General features: G+C 51.4%; 1 protein-coding gene across 1 annotated transcript in view; it reads left to right on the top strand.

Moving 5' to 3' along the window:
* Positions 1-14,285, top strand: part of ZHX2 (zinc fingers and homeoboxes 2) — a 136,562-nt gene extending 122,277 nt beyond the window's left edge. The window contains exons 3-4 of the mRNA XM_004679611.2: positions 2,287-5,012; positions 13,098-14,285. Coding sequence (XP_004679668.1) covers positions 2,489-5,008 — 2,520 coding nt within the window. The 5' untranslated portion in view covers positions 2,287-2,488 and the 3' untranslated portion in view covers positions 5,009-5,012; positions 13,098-14,285. The remainder of the gene's footprint in view (positions 1-2,286; positions 5,013-13,097) is intronic.
* Positions 14,286-16,014: the final 1,729 nt, after the last annotated feature.

The raw sequence follows: 16,014 nt of genomic DNA, 5'->3' as shown, positions 1-16,014 counted from the left end.
GGCTGATTTCTGAAGCCGACTCAACAGGACTGCTGGTGGATCAAATATGTGGGGTGAGGAGAACAAACCTTTGGCCTACGTGAGCAGTGTTAGCCAGAGGTAAAAATAAAGAACTTGGGGTGGGGGGATGTTTGAGGGGCAAAACCAGAACTCTGCCTGAAGGTTGTCTGTGTGGGCCTGGTCAGCTAAATGACACAGTTCCTCTCTGTCTACTGTGCTGGGTCCTCTCTCACCAGCACCCCGAGGGCCCCTCACCCACCACTGAAGATGCTGCCTAGCATGAACATGCCGGTGCTTCTGCCCTGAAGTGGCCAGGTCCTGGGCTCCCAATGGGGGAGGCCCCTCTCCCGAGTCCTGCTTAGGTTTGTCCCTGAGCCCTAAGCACATGGGGAGTGAGGGGGCCTGAGTTGCTCATGAAAATAATTCCTTCACTTCTGACTTGAGCCTTCTCACAAGCCCAGGATAATGCCATCCTCCTTCTCTCTCTGACATTACCTACCTTATTTCAAAACTCTGTTCCACGTCCTTTAGCCGCAGCACGAAAGGCCTTCCTCTCCATCAGCCTATCATGTAGAGACTCCACATGGTCCAGTCCATCCCCCAGGTTAAGTTCTGTTCACGTATCCTACTTCCTAACAAGCAAGGCATTGCCCTCCTCCCAAATTAATCTTTGTTAATGCTATTCCAATCTATATATCCTAACCGAGTTTATGTTACAGATGACTCTGATTCATGAGAATTGAGTTTTGTGAAGAGGTGCTCAAAATAACCCAGAACCTTTGCAAGATGCACAAGCGGGATGAGGAGGAACTCACTACAGGATTTTAAATCACGCTCTTAGCTGCAAAGGGAAGTTGAGTTCACTCATTTGAGCAAGAAGCACAGATGAGATAGCCCAGAAACCACCCTTGCATATGTCAACATGAAGTGTATGATAAAGGTGGTTTCATACATCAATGAGAAAAGATAACACAGAGCCCGCTGTGATGTTGGTAACTTGCAAAAAAAAAAAAAAACAAGAGTTGCATCTTATACAGTTGAACCCCAATTCAAGTCCAGATGAGGCAAATATAAAAAATAAAACTAAACACTTCAACAGTAACATCTCAATATCAAGATAGAAAATCACTGTCTAAATATAAAACACAACGAAAGGAGCCACAAAAGAAACAAATTGATAAACCTGCCTCAAGTTCAAAATTTCTACCTGGAAAACACCATAGGCCAAGCTATAATGCATGACAGATTAGGAAAACTTTGCAACAAATACAATCAAGTACTAATATTCGGAATAGAGAACCCTTGCAAAATTGATGATAACACAGCAGTACAGTAATGGCATGAACAGTCATTTCACAAAGAGGGAATATAAATGGCAAGTAAAGCCTCTAAAACAATTTAGCCTTATTGGCAACCAAGAAAATCTTATTAAAACATTTGCCCCCTACCTAACTAGAAAGACTTTTTGGCAGTTGTATTTCATAGAGGCTAAGTGGTGAGGCAGATTCTCATTCGCAGACAGAGAAAGGGCAAGAGATGCCAACATCTGGCCATCTGAGTCAAGAGAATTCTAAATGTTGGTTTTCTTTGGCCCAGTGCTTTTATGTCTACTAAACATTCACTCAAAGGTAGTTATCAAAGTAAGGGCTCAGGGTATTGGCTGCAATTTTGTGGATAAGAGAAGAAGATTAGAAATAAATGTCCAGCAAAGTCAAATAGCTAAATACAATATCCATGGTATAGCCATCCAGTGTGATCTCTGCACCAGTTTTTAAGTCACTGTTTTGCTAAAAATTTGAAAATGGGAGCTGTTTGAGTGAGTCTGGAACTTTCCCTCCTTTATATTTTGATGTATCATCTAGATTTTCTAGAGCCTAGTAATTTGGCCTTTATGACAAGAACCCAGACATATCCCTTTTCTGAATGCCCATGTAAGCTCAGCCTACCAGCCCCTTGCTCCTGATGGGCCGTGGCAGCTCTCAAGTCCAGCAACACTTCATCTGCAGCATCTCCCGCCACCGAAGAAGATTCCAGAGGCCTGGCCGCTAGTCTGCCTCCACCTGTCTCCAAACATGAATGTGTGTTCTGCATCCACACTCACTTGCTTTGGGTCTGTTCCCTCTCCAGGGAAGAACGTGGTCCTTCGTTATTGTGTGCATGCTCTCACGCCACCTGAGCTTGCCTAGGTGTTCGCTGGGGGGGACCCCAGTCATGGGAGCTACTCAGAACGAAATGGCGGTATTCTGTGTCGTGAAGAAACACTAACCTTTTGTTCTTGTTCCGCAGAATGATGCTGTCCTTGGAGCGGTTACAGTTGTCTGAGCTGAAATCATTCTGAAAACTCAAACGCAGGACGTCAGCCTTCAAGGGAAGCCAAAGCCATTGGAGGGGGATAAAGCCAAAAGTCTTTTATTCCAAAAATTTCACTGCCTCTTCCTGTTCCGCCTCCCTGCCCCTCATCATAAGCCATTGCACCCAGACACGCAGCATGGCGAGCAAGAGAAAATCTACAACCCCATGCATGGTTCGCACATCACAAGTAGTCGAGCAAGATGTAGCCGAGGAAGGAGACAGGGCCAAAGAGAAAGGAATCGGGGTGCCACCGCCCGACACGGCTAAGGACGGTTGGTCGGCGGAACCGGAAAACTCTTCCAAAGAAAATGAAGTGATCGAGGTGAAATCTACCGGGGAAACCCAATCCAAAAAACTCCAAGGTGGTTACGAATGCAAGTACTGCCCCTACTCCACGCAAAACCTGAACGAGTTCACGGAGCACGTCGACATGCAGCACCCCAACGTGATCCTCAACCCCCTCTACGTGTGTGCCGAATGTAACTTCACAACCAAAAAGTACGACTCCTTGTCTGACCACAACTCCAAGTTCCATCCCGGGGAGACCAGCTTCAAGCTGAAGTTAATCAAGCGCAATAACCAGACTGTCTTAGAGCAATCGATCGAAGCCACCAGCCACGGCGTGTCTGTCACCCCCGGCGGCCCTGGAGGCGGTGACGGTGACCCTGGGATCTCGGTGAGCAAAACCCCCATCATGAAGCCAGGGAAGCCGAAAGCAGATGCCAAGAAGGTGCCCAAGAAGCCCGAGGAGGCCACCCCGGAGAACCACGTGGACGGGACAGCCCGCCTGGTGACAGACGCAGCTGAGATCCTCTCCAGACTCGCGGGCATAGAGCTCCTCCAGGAGTCGCTGGGGCATGTGATGCCTTCTGTCCAGCTCCCACCAAATATCAACCTTGTCCCCAAGGTCCCCGTCCCTCTGAATACTACCAAATACAACTCTGCCCTGGACACAAATGCCACCATGATCAACTCCTTCAACAAGTTCCCTTACCCCACCCAGGCCGAGCTGTCCTGGCTGACCGCAGCTTCCAAGCACCCAGAAGAGCACATCAGGATCTGGTTTGCCACCCAGCGCTTAAAGCACGGCATCAGCTGGTCCCCGGAGGAAGTGGAGGAGGCCCGGAAAAAGATGTTCAATGGCACTATCCAGTCAGTCCCCCCGACAATCACTGTGCTTCCCGCCCAGCTGGCCCCCACCAAGATGCCGCAGCCCGTCCTCCAGACAGCACTGCCATGCCAGATCCTCGGCCAGACCAGCCTGGTGCTGACTGAGGTGACGAGCGGGTCCACCAGCGTCTCTTGCGCCCCCATCACACTTGCCGTGGCCGGAATGACCAACCATGGCCAGAAGAGACCTTTGGTGACCCCTCAAGCAGTACCCCCGGAGCCCAAGCGTCCGCATGTTGCACAGGTGCCAGAGCCCCCACCCAAGATGGCTAACACCCCGCTGCCCGCCATCAGTGACCGCAAGAAGACAAAGGAGCAGATAGCACATCTCAAGGCAAGCTTTCTCCAGAGCCAGTTCCCCGACGACGCCGAGGTCTACCGGCTCATCGAGGTGACAGGCCTGGCCAGGAGCGAAATCAAGAAGTGGTTCAGTGACCACCGGTATCGCTGTCAGCGGGGCATCGTGCACATTACCAGCGAGTCCCTTGCCAAAGACCAGCTGGCCATTGCTGCCTCCCAGCAATGCCGCGCATACCACATGTACCCGGACTTTGCCCCACAGAAGTTCAAAGAGAAAACGCAGGGTCAGGTTAAAATCCTGGAAGACAGCTTTTTGAAAAGCTCTTTCCCCACCCAAGCAGAACTGGATAGGCTAAGGTTGGAAACCAAGCTGAGCCGGAGAGAGATTGACTCCTGGTTCTCGGAGAGGAGGAAGCTTCGGGACAGCATGGAGCAAGCTGTCTTGGATTCTATGGGATCTGGCAAAAAGGGTCAAGATCTGGTGGCCCCCAACGGTGCTCTGTCTCGCCTGGACCAGCTGTCCAGCGCCCAGTTAGCCAGCTCTCTGCCCAGCCCTTCACCAGCAATCACAAAAAGTCAAGAGCAGGTTCATCTGCTGCGAAGCACATTTGCCAGAACACAGTGGCCCACCCCTCAGGAGTATGACCAGCTAGCAGCCAAAACTGGCCTGGTTCGAACTGAAATTGTGCGTTGGTTCAAGGAAAACAGATGCCTGCTAAAAACTGGAACCTTAAAATGGATGGAGCAGTACCAGCAACAGCTCATAGCGGAGGGTCACGGCTATGATGCCCCCTCACGGAAAGTGGCAAAAGCCGTGGTCACTGAGAGCCCAAAGAATGGGAATGCTACGGGCCAGCAATATTTCAAGGACCCCAAAAAGCTCGGTGAAGCGGACTCGGAGAAGTTGGTACCCAGGGCGAAAAGTAGCAATGAGCCAGCCCAGGATGGCGTGCCCCCAAAGCCTTCAGAGGCCACCTCGGACAGGTCAGAGGGCAACAGCAGGGACGGCCAGGGAAACGAGGAGAACCAGGAGTCAGGCGTGGTGGACTGGGTGGAGGTGACGGTCGGCGAGGAGGACACCATCTCGGACAGGTCGGACAGCTGGAGTCAGACGGCGGCGGAAGGCACGGCGGACCTGGCCGACTCGGACTCGGACGGTGCCCCCACGGAGGCGGGCCAGGCCTAGACAGGTAAGCCACCTCCCCCGGGCAGCTGTGGGTGTGGCTTGCTTGCTTTCTGTTGCCATCGTCAGCAGAGGTTGTAGGGTGCAGAGGTGTTGACACAGGTGATGGCTTCTTTGTAAAGTTTCTTGTATTTTTTCAAAAGGAAGAATAACAGGGTCTGGAAGATTTCAAGACCTCCAGGCGCACCTGGGTTTAGTCCTAGAGCCCAGTAAATAAATGAGTCACACGCATGTTGGGTTTCGTGGCGTGCAGAAAAGTGATGCTTCCGTGGTTGTCTATTAAGTGTGCTGTAGCATCCTGTCCAGAAAAGGAAACCCAGTGTCTGTACCTTCACTAAATGCGACATCAAGCTCCCCAATGCACCGTGTTGTGGGGAAGACGCCCAGGCCTCAACCTTCCTCACACTCACGAGCTCTGCTTGGATTCGCCAGCCGGGCCACCCCTGCATGACTGCACCATGGCGTGTCCCCACACCACCTTTTGGGGGTCCCATCCTTGGGTTTCGTTTTGTGCTCCCCTCTATGAGAAATATGTGTGGAAAGGGTGTGCCTTTTTCTTTTATCTCCTTTTCTTTATGTATATATTTAAGAGTAAATATCCAGGTTTACTGGAGAGAGATCTGGGCTTGTGTCCTGGAGGCAGACAGGGTTTTGAAAACATTTGGTGTTTGCCTTGTCATGGCCAAAGGAAGGTGCACTGGATATCTCCTGAGGGGACCCCTGCTCCTAGCTGCCCTCCTGGGTCCCAGAACCCTTCAAATCTGAGTGTAAATTAGGCCTGTGGTGCTCCAGGGGTCTGGGAAAGGTGGTTCCCATGGTTACTAATGGCCCTGTCATCCGCAGAACAGGGGGCCTGCCACCCAGGCCCTGGTTTGTGTTCACTGGAGGTTCACGCAAATCAAGGCCTGAAGACCAGCAGCTTGTTAGGTGGTAAATTTAGAAAAAGGCCAGAGGAGTAGTGAGCAAAGGGGTGCAAAGGGCCTCTGGGACCAGAGCAGAAATATTCAGGGCAGCTGGGAACGAGGAAGGACACACTGGGGTTTAGGGTCACAAGGTGCCGGTGGTCTGAGTGAGTTAGCCCCTCCACCGGTCACTTCCAAGGCAATTGGAGGACCCCCTATTTCATCTTTTAAAATAATGAAATAAAAGTTAAGACCCTCCAGGTCCCTGGGGGAGGTCTGAAAATTCCATGCTCTTCTAGAGATGAACCTGGACTGCTCTGGCTACAACACCCCTGAATCCACTTACTGATAAAGTCTCTGGCCGTTGCCTCCCTCTCACTTCACCAATGTGACACAGGTGCAGGCTGCCATCACATGTGCTTTCTCTTCATACTTTTCGGGAGGAAGCCGCGTGAGTTGTGGGTGGGGGTCGCCAGAGGGCTACCTCCATCACTAGTAGTGCATTTACCCACCGCCAGCTGGCTGCCTCATTTTTATCTTTCTCTGACCATCTTCTTTCCTTCCTATAAGACCATGAAGTCCAGCTCGTTATCTTCCTCATTGAAGTAAAGGATTCTCTTGGTCCAGTCAAAATGTGCTTGAAAACTCCCGTCCTCCCTGTCATCTCTCCTTGACCTGTTGCAATGTAAGGCATAGTCGGTGTGATTGCTTTTTCCTCCTCCGCTGAGCAGACAGTATGGTTCAGCCCAACCAAGCAGATAAGTTCTGTGCATCTGTGGTATTCCCAGGCGCTGTGCTCTTGGTGATCCCCGGCATGAGGGGACAGGCCCACAGTCTGTGTGGGAGTACAGTGGAAGGACACCACAAACCAACAGGCCAGGAAAACCCAGGAAGTCCTTGTAACAGCTGTGTAGATGCCCAAAACTGTCCCCAAAGCAGACGCTGAGATCTGCTTGTAAAATCTCGGTTGGTTGTAAGGAAGGAAGGGAGAAGCCTTCTCCTTTGGGAGTGCCCTTGTGTTGAGGGAGGGGGTGCATCATGCACTAGAGGTGGCATTGAAGGCTCCCCCACATCATGGGCACACCCCCCCCCCAAGGAACCTTTCAAATGAGAAGCAAAGAAATTTCTCCAAATTGCTTCACAGTTTTTCTGAACAGAACACATGGGTCTCTTGAAACGGATAAATATTCAGTGATCCCTTTATTTAAGCATGTACTTATTCAGGAAAATACAGCCAAGTTCAGTGTGTGTTACACACAACTGACCCTGAGAATAATTCATGATTTGACTTCATAGAAGGAGCTACGTGGTACACACATGGTGGGAAGGTTGGGGACGGGCAGACTCTAGGCGAATTTCCTCTGGAGGACTTGGGCATCTCCCCTGACCAGTCCCTCTGACTGAAGCTTCTAGAGGCTCATGACTTGGGTGCCAAGTCTTTGAGCACCCTGGCCCTGAGGTTAGACATAAAGATAAGGAATCGTGTCCAAGCCACGTGAACTCAGTCTCTGCGTCCAAACAATCATGGAGCCATTCCCGGAGAGACCTGTCCAGTAAGAGGCTGAAAAATCCATTCCTCCTTTCCTAAAGATGAGTCACAGCCCTTGAGCCAGACATTGTCAGACATACGCCTTGATGTCTGGCCATATGGAATACCCCAGAACTGCTACTACGAAGAGTTTCTATTTATTGCTCGGTGCCATGTGCTCAAGATTCTTCTCAGCACAGCTACTAAGTCACTTCAACCTAGGACAACCCTGTGGCCTCTTCCCTTGTTTTACACAGGGCAAACACGAGGTCACCTTTAGGCCAGGACCTGACCAAATCACCCAGACCCCCTCCCTTCCAACAGCAATACCACCATGATGGCCACCCAGCCCAAGCCACAGAACAGGGTGCTTTCCTAATCCTTTGTGGGAGTGGAAACTCATACATAGCCATTCATGGGCAGGCAGAGTGCTCCCTGTGCCAGGCACAGCCTAGACAGTCTAGATTGCCAAAATGACCAAAACCCAGCCACTGCCTAGTCTAGTCCAATAAAGGCAATACATGTACGTAAGAATTCCCAAAAGCCCATCTGGTCTGTTTCACACGAGTGATACCCACTGGGCACTGGGCGGGCTCAGAGGAAGATAGGGCTCGTCCAGTGCCTTGGCTGATTAAAACCTCCTAGGTGACTCAGCCTTTGGGACAATGGGCGGTGAGGCTCAGGAATCTGACGTAAAGGCTATTGGCCAGTCAGCCAGCCAAAGGCCAACTGGACTCCAGAACTCCACCCACAGCTTTCTCTGCCTCCCAGCGTCTGACAATTTTCAACTCACTCCTGACAATCAGAGCTGGCTTTGAGGGAGAGACAAACTTTTTGAAATGTCAGAAAAGTATTTTCCATAATGCATCTTACGGAAAACATTCCAGGCTGCCACATCCTGGTTACAATGTAAGATCCAGAATCCTCAGCCCCCATACTCTGTTCAGAGTAACTCTCCAAAGACAAGTATTTGGATGCGTGAGTGGGTGAGTGGAAGGATGAAGGGATGGCTGGTTGTGGTGGAAGGAAGGGAGGAAAGGAAAGAGAGGGGAGAAAGAGGGAGGGAGGAAATACCGTATTGTACTCTATATTCTTCTGTCTTTCTCCTCTACCTGACTTCTGAAGGCAGGGCCATCAATCCCTGAATCCCCACTGCTTCATTCAGTAACAGTTTGTGAACCAAACTGAGAATTACCAGAGATACTTGGCTTTCAATTATCCAGGATCTGGCACTTCAGTTGTTTCTGCTGATTTTTTTCCCTCATGCTTTAGCCCCGCTAGATGACAGCATCAGAGGCGGGGAGTGGGGACAGTTTGCTTTCCCTGTGTGAGCAGCTCAAGTAAAAGTTCTGCTGGAGAATTACTCATCGGATAATCACTGACTGCTTCTCAGGGGCTGCATATGCGCCCAGTTCCCCAGGCCCTCATGGAAAGTTAAGTGTTCTCGCTCCCGTTTACCTAACTCTGGGGCTTCTCAATGGGCACTGGGCAGCTTGTAGTGACTCAGGAACCATGAAACCTAACCCCCTCGTTTTTCAGAGGAAGGCTGCAGGCCCCCAGGAGAGGAAATAACCAGTCTGGAGACTGCCACAGTAAGTGATGTGGCTCATCATCTGCCAAGTATTTGTGGAATGCCTGCTGTGTGCCAGGCTCCGCCAACAGTGGTACCCAGCAGGTGCCAGGCCTCGCTGGAGCCCGCAGTCTAACGGGAAATGAAGCTTTAATCAAACAGAAAGGAAAACTTGCTGCACTGACAAGTTTCCTGAAGTAAAGGCACTGAGTAAAGGTAAAGTAAAAGTGCTGAGAGAAGGTAGGGAGAGAGGATGGGCTCTGGCCTGATCTAAGGGTGGACAGGGCATCTCTGAAAGGGAGTGGGACATGAAAGGCAAAAGGTTAAGTAGGCGTTTGCCTGGTTGCGAGGAAGAGATGCAACTCCAGGCAGGAAAAAATACTCAAAGGCTTTGATACCGGAGGAAGTGGCACCCACGAGGGGCTGTCAGTTGTCTGAGTTTACACGTCACAGAAAAGTGGGGCCTTGAAGCCAGTCTCGGGTGGACTCTCACATACAGTCCGATTTTCCCTTGAGACTGCTCTAAGTCGCCAGCAAGGACGACTTTATGTGATTCCGTGTGCAGGTGACCCCGTAGAGGAAGTTTGAGGCCCTCAGAGCTACTCAAGGAAAGAGCAAAAGGAAAGCCACCCAGCAGATGTCTGTCTGGGTGTTCAAGCGTTTCCACCCTGGTGGTAAAAGGGAGGACAGGTGGTAGAATATTCCTGAACGCCACATGCCTCCACATTTTATTTATTCCCTTCTATTAAGTTTCTATAACTGTAATACTATTAGTCAACTAGGGCTGGTATAACAGACAGATGGAGGGTCTTGAACAACAGAAATTTACCTCTTCACAGTTCTAGAGGCTGGTTAGGGTCACTGCTGGTGAGACTTCTCTCCCTGGCTTGTAGACGGCCACCTTCTCTGTATCCTGATCTGGCCTCTCGGCCTGCTCGCCTCTGTGTCTCCTCCTCTTCTCATGAAGACCCTAGTCTTCTTGGGTTAGAGCTCCACCCTGCTGGCCTCATTTAACTTCAATTGCCTCCTTGGTGACCCCAGCTCCTGGAGAGTCCCATGGAGATGAGGGCTCCAATCAATTGAATTTGGGGAGGAAGGAACACAGCTCAGTCCATAACACCAGAGTTGTCTATCACTGCCAGCACTAAATGAGACAATGGCAGGGAAAGTCCCTAAGGGGCCCGGCTTTGGCCTGCCTGACGCTGCACACTCTTCCCGTATGGACAGGGACTTGGCTGGCTGCTTCCTGCCTTTCCAAGTCGGGTGCCCTGGTTGGGCCCCAGTTGCACAAGCTCAGGTTGGGTGTGAATTGCATGGGGTGGGAGGAGCAGGGAAAGGAGGGTTGGTTGGGGTGATGACAAGGGGCAGCCTTTGGTGAACACTGCTGTCCCAGACACTGCTCAAACCCTTTCCAGGTGGTGACCCAACAGCGTGCTGGAAACATTTGTGTTTTATGGCTGAAGAGCATAAGACACAGCAAAGTAACCCACCCAGAGTCCCTGAGCTGGGATTCACACCCACAGCCACCCTCCTAACCACACCGGAGTCCACCCCGTGTTTCAAATCCCATTCCGTTTGTGCAGATTCTGTTGAATTCCACTGCTAACATCCCCTGATGGAAACAGGGCAGGAAGAGTCCTTCCTTCTGATTCCTCCTGCCTTTGACCCTCCCTGTGGCAGCTAAAGGTAGATTTACCTGGTTTATATGTCTCAACAGTTTTTCCCCAGCCACAGAGTTTCCCCGCTGAGAAAGAGCTCTGACCAGATGTGTCAGTGCGGATGGCAACCTAGTGTGGACTGTTTGGGACAAAGCTGACTTTTCCCTGCACAGGAGGAAGTTGCTGAGTCCCCTCCATGCCACCATCTTTTTCCTCTCTCAGTTCTAATTAAAATCAGACCATGTCCCCTGCCAATAAAAGAAAATCTGACATATTATTGAGATGACAAATTGGTATCACGATGCTTGTTTCTCTTTCTTATGCAGCATAGTGTTATTCTCTCCTGAGTCCCCAGGGTGCTAAGGAAATCCCTACAGGGAAAATTAAAGAAACAGAAAGCTCTCACATGGGGAAAGAATCCTAATTGTTTCATGTTTCCCCAGTGGGTAAAGTAATAGGGAAGCAGATTTTGCTTAAGAATTAGATGGTAATTTTTGACATTCAGGCTGTCCTCAGGACAAAAGAACCGGGAGCAGGCAGTCGTCCAGCCTGGGTAGTGTGCAGGGTGAGGCTGGGCACACTGGGTAGAACTGTTCCACTCGTGACCACAGGAAATGCATCTCACCACCCTGCGGTTTCTCCCCTAAGCTGAGGCCTGGTGCTGTGGGATCAACTGTTCCACCAGGTTGTGGCTGTCTGCTGTGGGGATGTCTCTGACCAAGTGGTAAGATTCCAAGGGGAAGCCTGGGGGGTCGCAGGAGGCCGTATCATCGACAGGACTGTGCTACTCTAAAAAGGGAACCTGAAATGTGAACTCTGTCACCAACCTGTGTAAGCAGCCACCGCTGCAGCACATCCTGCTCTTCTCCCAGTTTGCATTCATTAAGGGACTTGAGTATCCTGTGTGGGCCAAGCACTGAGGAGAGACAAGGGAGGGGTGTTAGGCTGTAGCTGAGAACACTGTGGGCACCCTCCTTGTCCTCACAGGCCTCAGAGGACAGGCAATTAGCAGGTAATTTGAAGACTGCCTGATTGATAGCTGTGCTGTGGAAGTCCGGCCAGGAAGCTCCAGCGAGGAGACCTGTAGGCGCTGGGAGGACCTCCCCCCCCACACCCCCCCCAAGGAGCAGCCCGGAAGTGGCTGCCCAAGGCTTGCTGCCCAGAGGGAAGGGGATTGGGCCGCCATGGCCAGGATGGAGAAACCTCCCTGCCTTCGGCATCTGGCATCCTCCCCGTCTGTCCTGGGGAGAGCTGCCAACAACCGCAGCCCAGGCCTGCGCCCTGGCAGAGGTCAGACCAGAGTTGAAGCATTGAAGCCCAGGTTCTCTAAGGCCGCAGGAGCTGGGCAGACCTCTGCAATCTCTGCAAAGGGAAACGTGGCTTTGTCTCCTTTGTTCTTTTAACCTTACAATCTGCGTCTTTTTTGTATGTGCATTTTGGCTTTTTTTTTTTTTTTAAGGGTGCTTGCTCAGCACTTTCTTTTTATTAATACATATGGTTGGGAAGATCATGCCTGTTCCCTGAGAAATTACATAGAGAATGGTTAAAAAAAAAAAAAAGTGGCCAAATAGAGCCATTTCAACATTGCAGCTAAAGAAGAAAGTTGCTGCCAATCATTAGACAAGTTTGGGAAACAGAAACGTGTCTACACTCACACACATACAGCCACACACACATTCACACCCACATACAAACAGGTGAGCTCGGTGACACCTGAGGCTCTGGTTTTACACCTGGCCCTCCTCAGGGAAAACTTAAGCAGTATTTTGGGAGCCCCCACCCCGTGCTTTGCACACCTTACCTGTAGGGTTCCCAGCAACCCACTAGTTAAGATTTAGGAGAGTGAAGCTCAGGAAAGTTGAATAAGTGACCTCAGCACGCGGCCCGCAAGTGGCAGGTCCTAGACCCCAGATTTGTCCGACTCTGCCTCAGCACAGCGAATCCCACAGCCCTGTGCTGACCTGCCACTCCCCATCCTGGTCGGTAGCTGCCTGGACGCCTGGAGTCTGGAGTCTTAACTGCTATTGAGTGGACATCCAAGTGGAGGGAAGAGCCTGTTCTGGGGGACCTGAGCTAGAGCTGGCTGTGGTCTGTGGTGCCCACCCAGGGGTGTATGTGGTCCTCCCTGGGGTCTGGCTGCCACCCCCCTGCCTTGGAAGCAGACACGTGCTCTCCGGTCACCCAGCGGCTCCGTTCAGGAAGGGCTGTGTGTGGAGGACAAGGCACCCTGGGCCCTGGTCAGGAGCGGGAGGAACAAAGTCAGCTGGACTCTGGGGCCCACACCCCACCACCACTGCACACCCCAAGATGGCTTTGGCTTTGGTAGGGTTCTCCCCAGGAGAGCCAGGCATCCAAGCCACCTCCCCCCACCTTCCACCCAGGAACTGACAACCGCCTGCCTGACATCTCGCCTCTGGTTGTGTTGTCTTTGCAGGGTCGTCGTCGTCGGAATGGCTGTGCTGATACAGGGGATACTCTGTCTTCGAAGAAGAGAACTTCCCTTGCCACGGGCCACCGGGCCAGAGCCCCCCAGTGGAACCACTTAGCTCCTGTGCCTGCAGGGTGGGGACACAGAGGACCGGCGGGTTTCGGTCACAGTGCCAAAGTCCTACTACTGCATTTTCAGTGGGTCCTTGTGAATAGTTTGCTCCTCGGCCCCGGCCCCGCCTCTTGCTCTACTGGAACCCATTTGTACAATGTGGGAATTTTGTTACCTTTTTACCAGGGCACCTTCCTGCCCCAGCACCACCACTGTAAGGGTCCCCGGAGGGCGGGCTGACCACACGTGCTTTTCTCTTTTCTCCTTTTTCTTTTCTTATTTTGATTAATTTGGGGACGGGGGTGTTAGCATTAGTGCCATTATGTCTATTGGATTTGAGGTAGGGAGAGTTCGTGCTTCAAGGAGCCTGAAACATGGGCAGTTCCTCCCTTGGAAGGGCTGAGATTGGGCATCTGTCATGACTGGAAGGGGGTTTACACGTGACAGAGCTTCCGAATCAAATCCACTTCTGGCTCTTCCCCTAGCTGCCTGTAGGGACCCAGCGTAGCCTGGGAAGAGGGAAGAGTCTGTTGTTTTATTTTTTTGAACTGGCCTCTTGGGCAGGACCCTGGGCCCAGCCGGCAAGGGAGAACTGGTATCAAGAGGGTGAACTCTCTAAACACCTTGGAGATACCAGCAAAAAGGGCTGTCACATCTGCTGGTGTGACCAGGACTTTTGTGGAATACAAACAAAAGAATCTTCCTGTTTCAATGGTACCAAGATGAACAGCTTTGGGTTTCATTTCTTTTCCTAACCGCCTTTTCTCAGTGTGATATTTGACAAGATTGCAGCTTGAAGCCTCACCATGAATTGATTTTTTTTTTTTTTTTGTTTGTGTGTTTGTTTTTGGGCCAATTTTAGATTCCTGAGTGCACTTTTTTTTTTTCCACTTAGACCTAACTTTTACAGAAGATAAACCAAGAGACATAGCTGGTGTAAATGTTGCAATATGAATTGTGTTTGCAATCCTTCTTCCACCACCACCCCCACTTGAGTACACTGCACAAATAAAATGCTAGGGAGTTTGAATAAAACAAACAATTTTTCTAACTGGTTGCTCATTTGTTGTAACTCAATAAAGCAAAGACTAAACATTTTTATAACCTGTTCTCTGCTCCTCATTCTTCGTAGCTGTCCAGCCCCAGGCACCTGGCCTCAGCATTCCGACCCAGCCCCCTCCCATAATGAACACCTTTGTCACTCTCCACTGGGAAGGGGGTCCACAGCACTAGAAGGGCTTTTAAAAGAGCATACGGGGCCTCCCTGGAGGCAGAGGGGTTCAGTCTCAGCACTATGATGCTCTCCGCAGACACTGCACAAGTTTGATCCCCAGCCAGGAAGCCGACCCACATGACACAGCAGACCTCTCCTGTCTCCCCTCTGCTCCCCTCAGCAGTGGATTTCAGTAGAGCTGCCTGTTCTGCTCCCCACTCTGTCTCTGGTGAATCCTCTCACACCCTCACCTCTGGCCTACACTGCAGCTCTTGTATGCATAGATAAAATCTTTTTAAAAAAATAAATATAAGAGCATACGGGAGCATACGGGGGAGGCGAGGCGGGAGAAGACCCACTCTCCTCCAGGGTCTTCACAAATAGGTCATAGAATGTGCCGAGGGGAGCCTGCGAGTGACAGTGACACCTCCAGGCCACCCAGTGCCCCTTGCTCTCCTGTGACCTGAGGGAAGTCTCTTCCTCCCTCGGGCTGCTGGTAACCTCTGTTTCTCTGAGAAAGCTGGCTTTTCCATGGCTCTGTCCAGGGGAGGTGGAGAGTCTCTCCTAGGCAACACTCAGCTGGGCCGGTGGTTTTCAAAACTAAGGGCAAGTGCCAGCGTCTGACTCAGAGGTCTGGGTGGGACCGGAGACTGCGCGCTAACAGGTTGCCCCCGGAAGCTGACAGTGCTGGGCTGGCCTCTCCTCCCCTGTAATCTAACCTGAAAAAGAAAAAAAAAAAGTTCCCTGCCTACTGCCTCCCGTGGTGCCCGGCCCTCAGTCTCCCACGGAAGACCGACCTCGCCCCCGCCTGCCGCCTGTCCTTCCAGCTCACCCATGAGCACACCCATGAGCACACCCATCCTGCTTCTCCCTGCTTTTATGTCCCTTGCAGTTCTGCTTGCTGCTCTCAAGCAATTTAAATAGATTCTTCAAGCAAGACAGCAGGAGACACTATTAAATGCCTGAAGAATCCAAAGGGAAAACCTAGCCAGAGCCGTGTGTCTTTGGATTTTAATTTCAGCACAAAGAAAAGGCCTTGGTGATTGGTTGCCATGCAGATACACAGGCAAGACAGTTGTGCTCTTTTAACGACCCAGCAAAATCCGCCAAGCTATCTGTTCTACACTGGGCATGATGAAGGCATGGCAGAGACTAGGAAAGCGCATTTTCAGGGGGGTGCTGGCGGGGTTCGTGACGAGGTGGCGAGCAGGGGAGAGGGGTAACATCTGCTACTTCCGTCTGTCCTGTGTCTCAGCGCCACCGGCCTTCTCACTCACGTCTCCTTCCACTCAGAAGACTTCGGGGGGCTGTTCATGATGCTGAGCCGCCCACAGGGAGTCTAATGGCACCCCAGCCCCACGTACAGAGCTGCGCACAGCATGGTGAGGAGCCCTCAGGTGCTGGTGTTACAGGGAAGCCCAGAGTGGACCCGGCTGCCTGTCTGTGGGGCCTCACCCGCGCCTGTCTGTGGGGCTTCACCCGCACGCTCACAATTCAGCCATACTGCAGGTGCACACAAAAGGGTCAATAATGGGTTTATTTACAAAAGGGGAAAGGGATAGGAAACAGCCCAGGGAAAGAGAGCAGGATACAAAGTAA

Source organism: Condylura cristata, unplaced genomic scaffold (assembly GCF_000260355.1).
Source record: "Condylura cristata isolate star-nosed mole 26May11 unplaced genomic scaffold, ConCri1.0 scaffold00009, whole genome shotgun sequence".
Lineage (NCBI taxonomy): Eukaryota > Metazoa > Chordata > Mammalia > Eulipotyphla > Talpidae > Condylura > Condylura cristata.
Note: the sequence above shows the minus strand (reverse complement) of the source record. Positions and strands in the feature narration are given on the sequence as shown.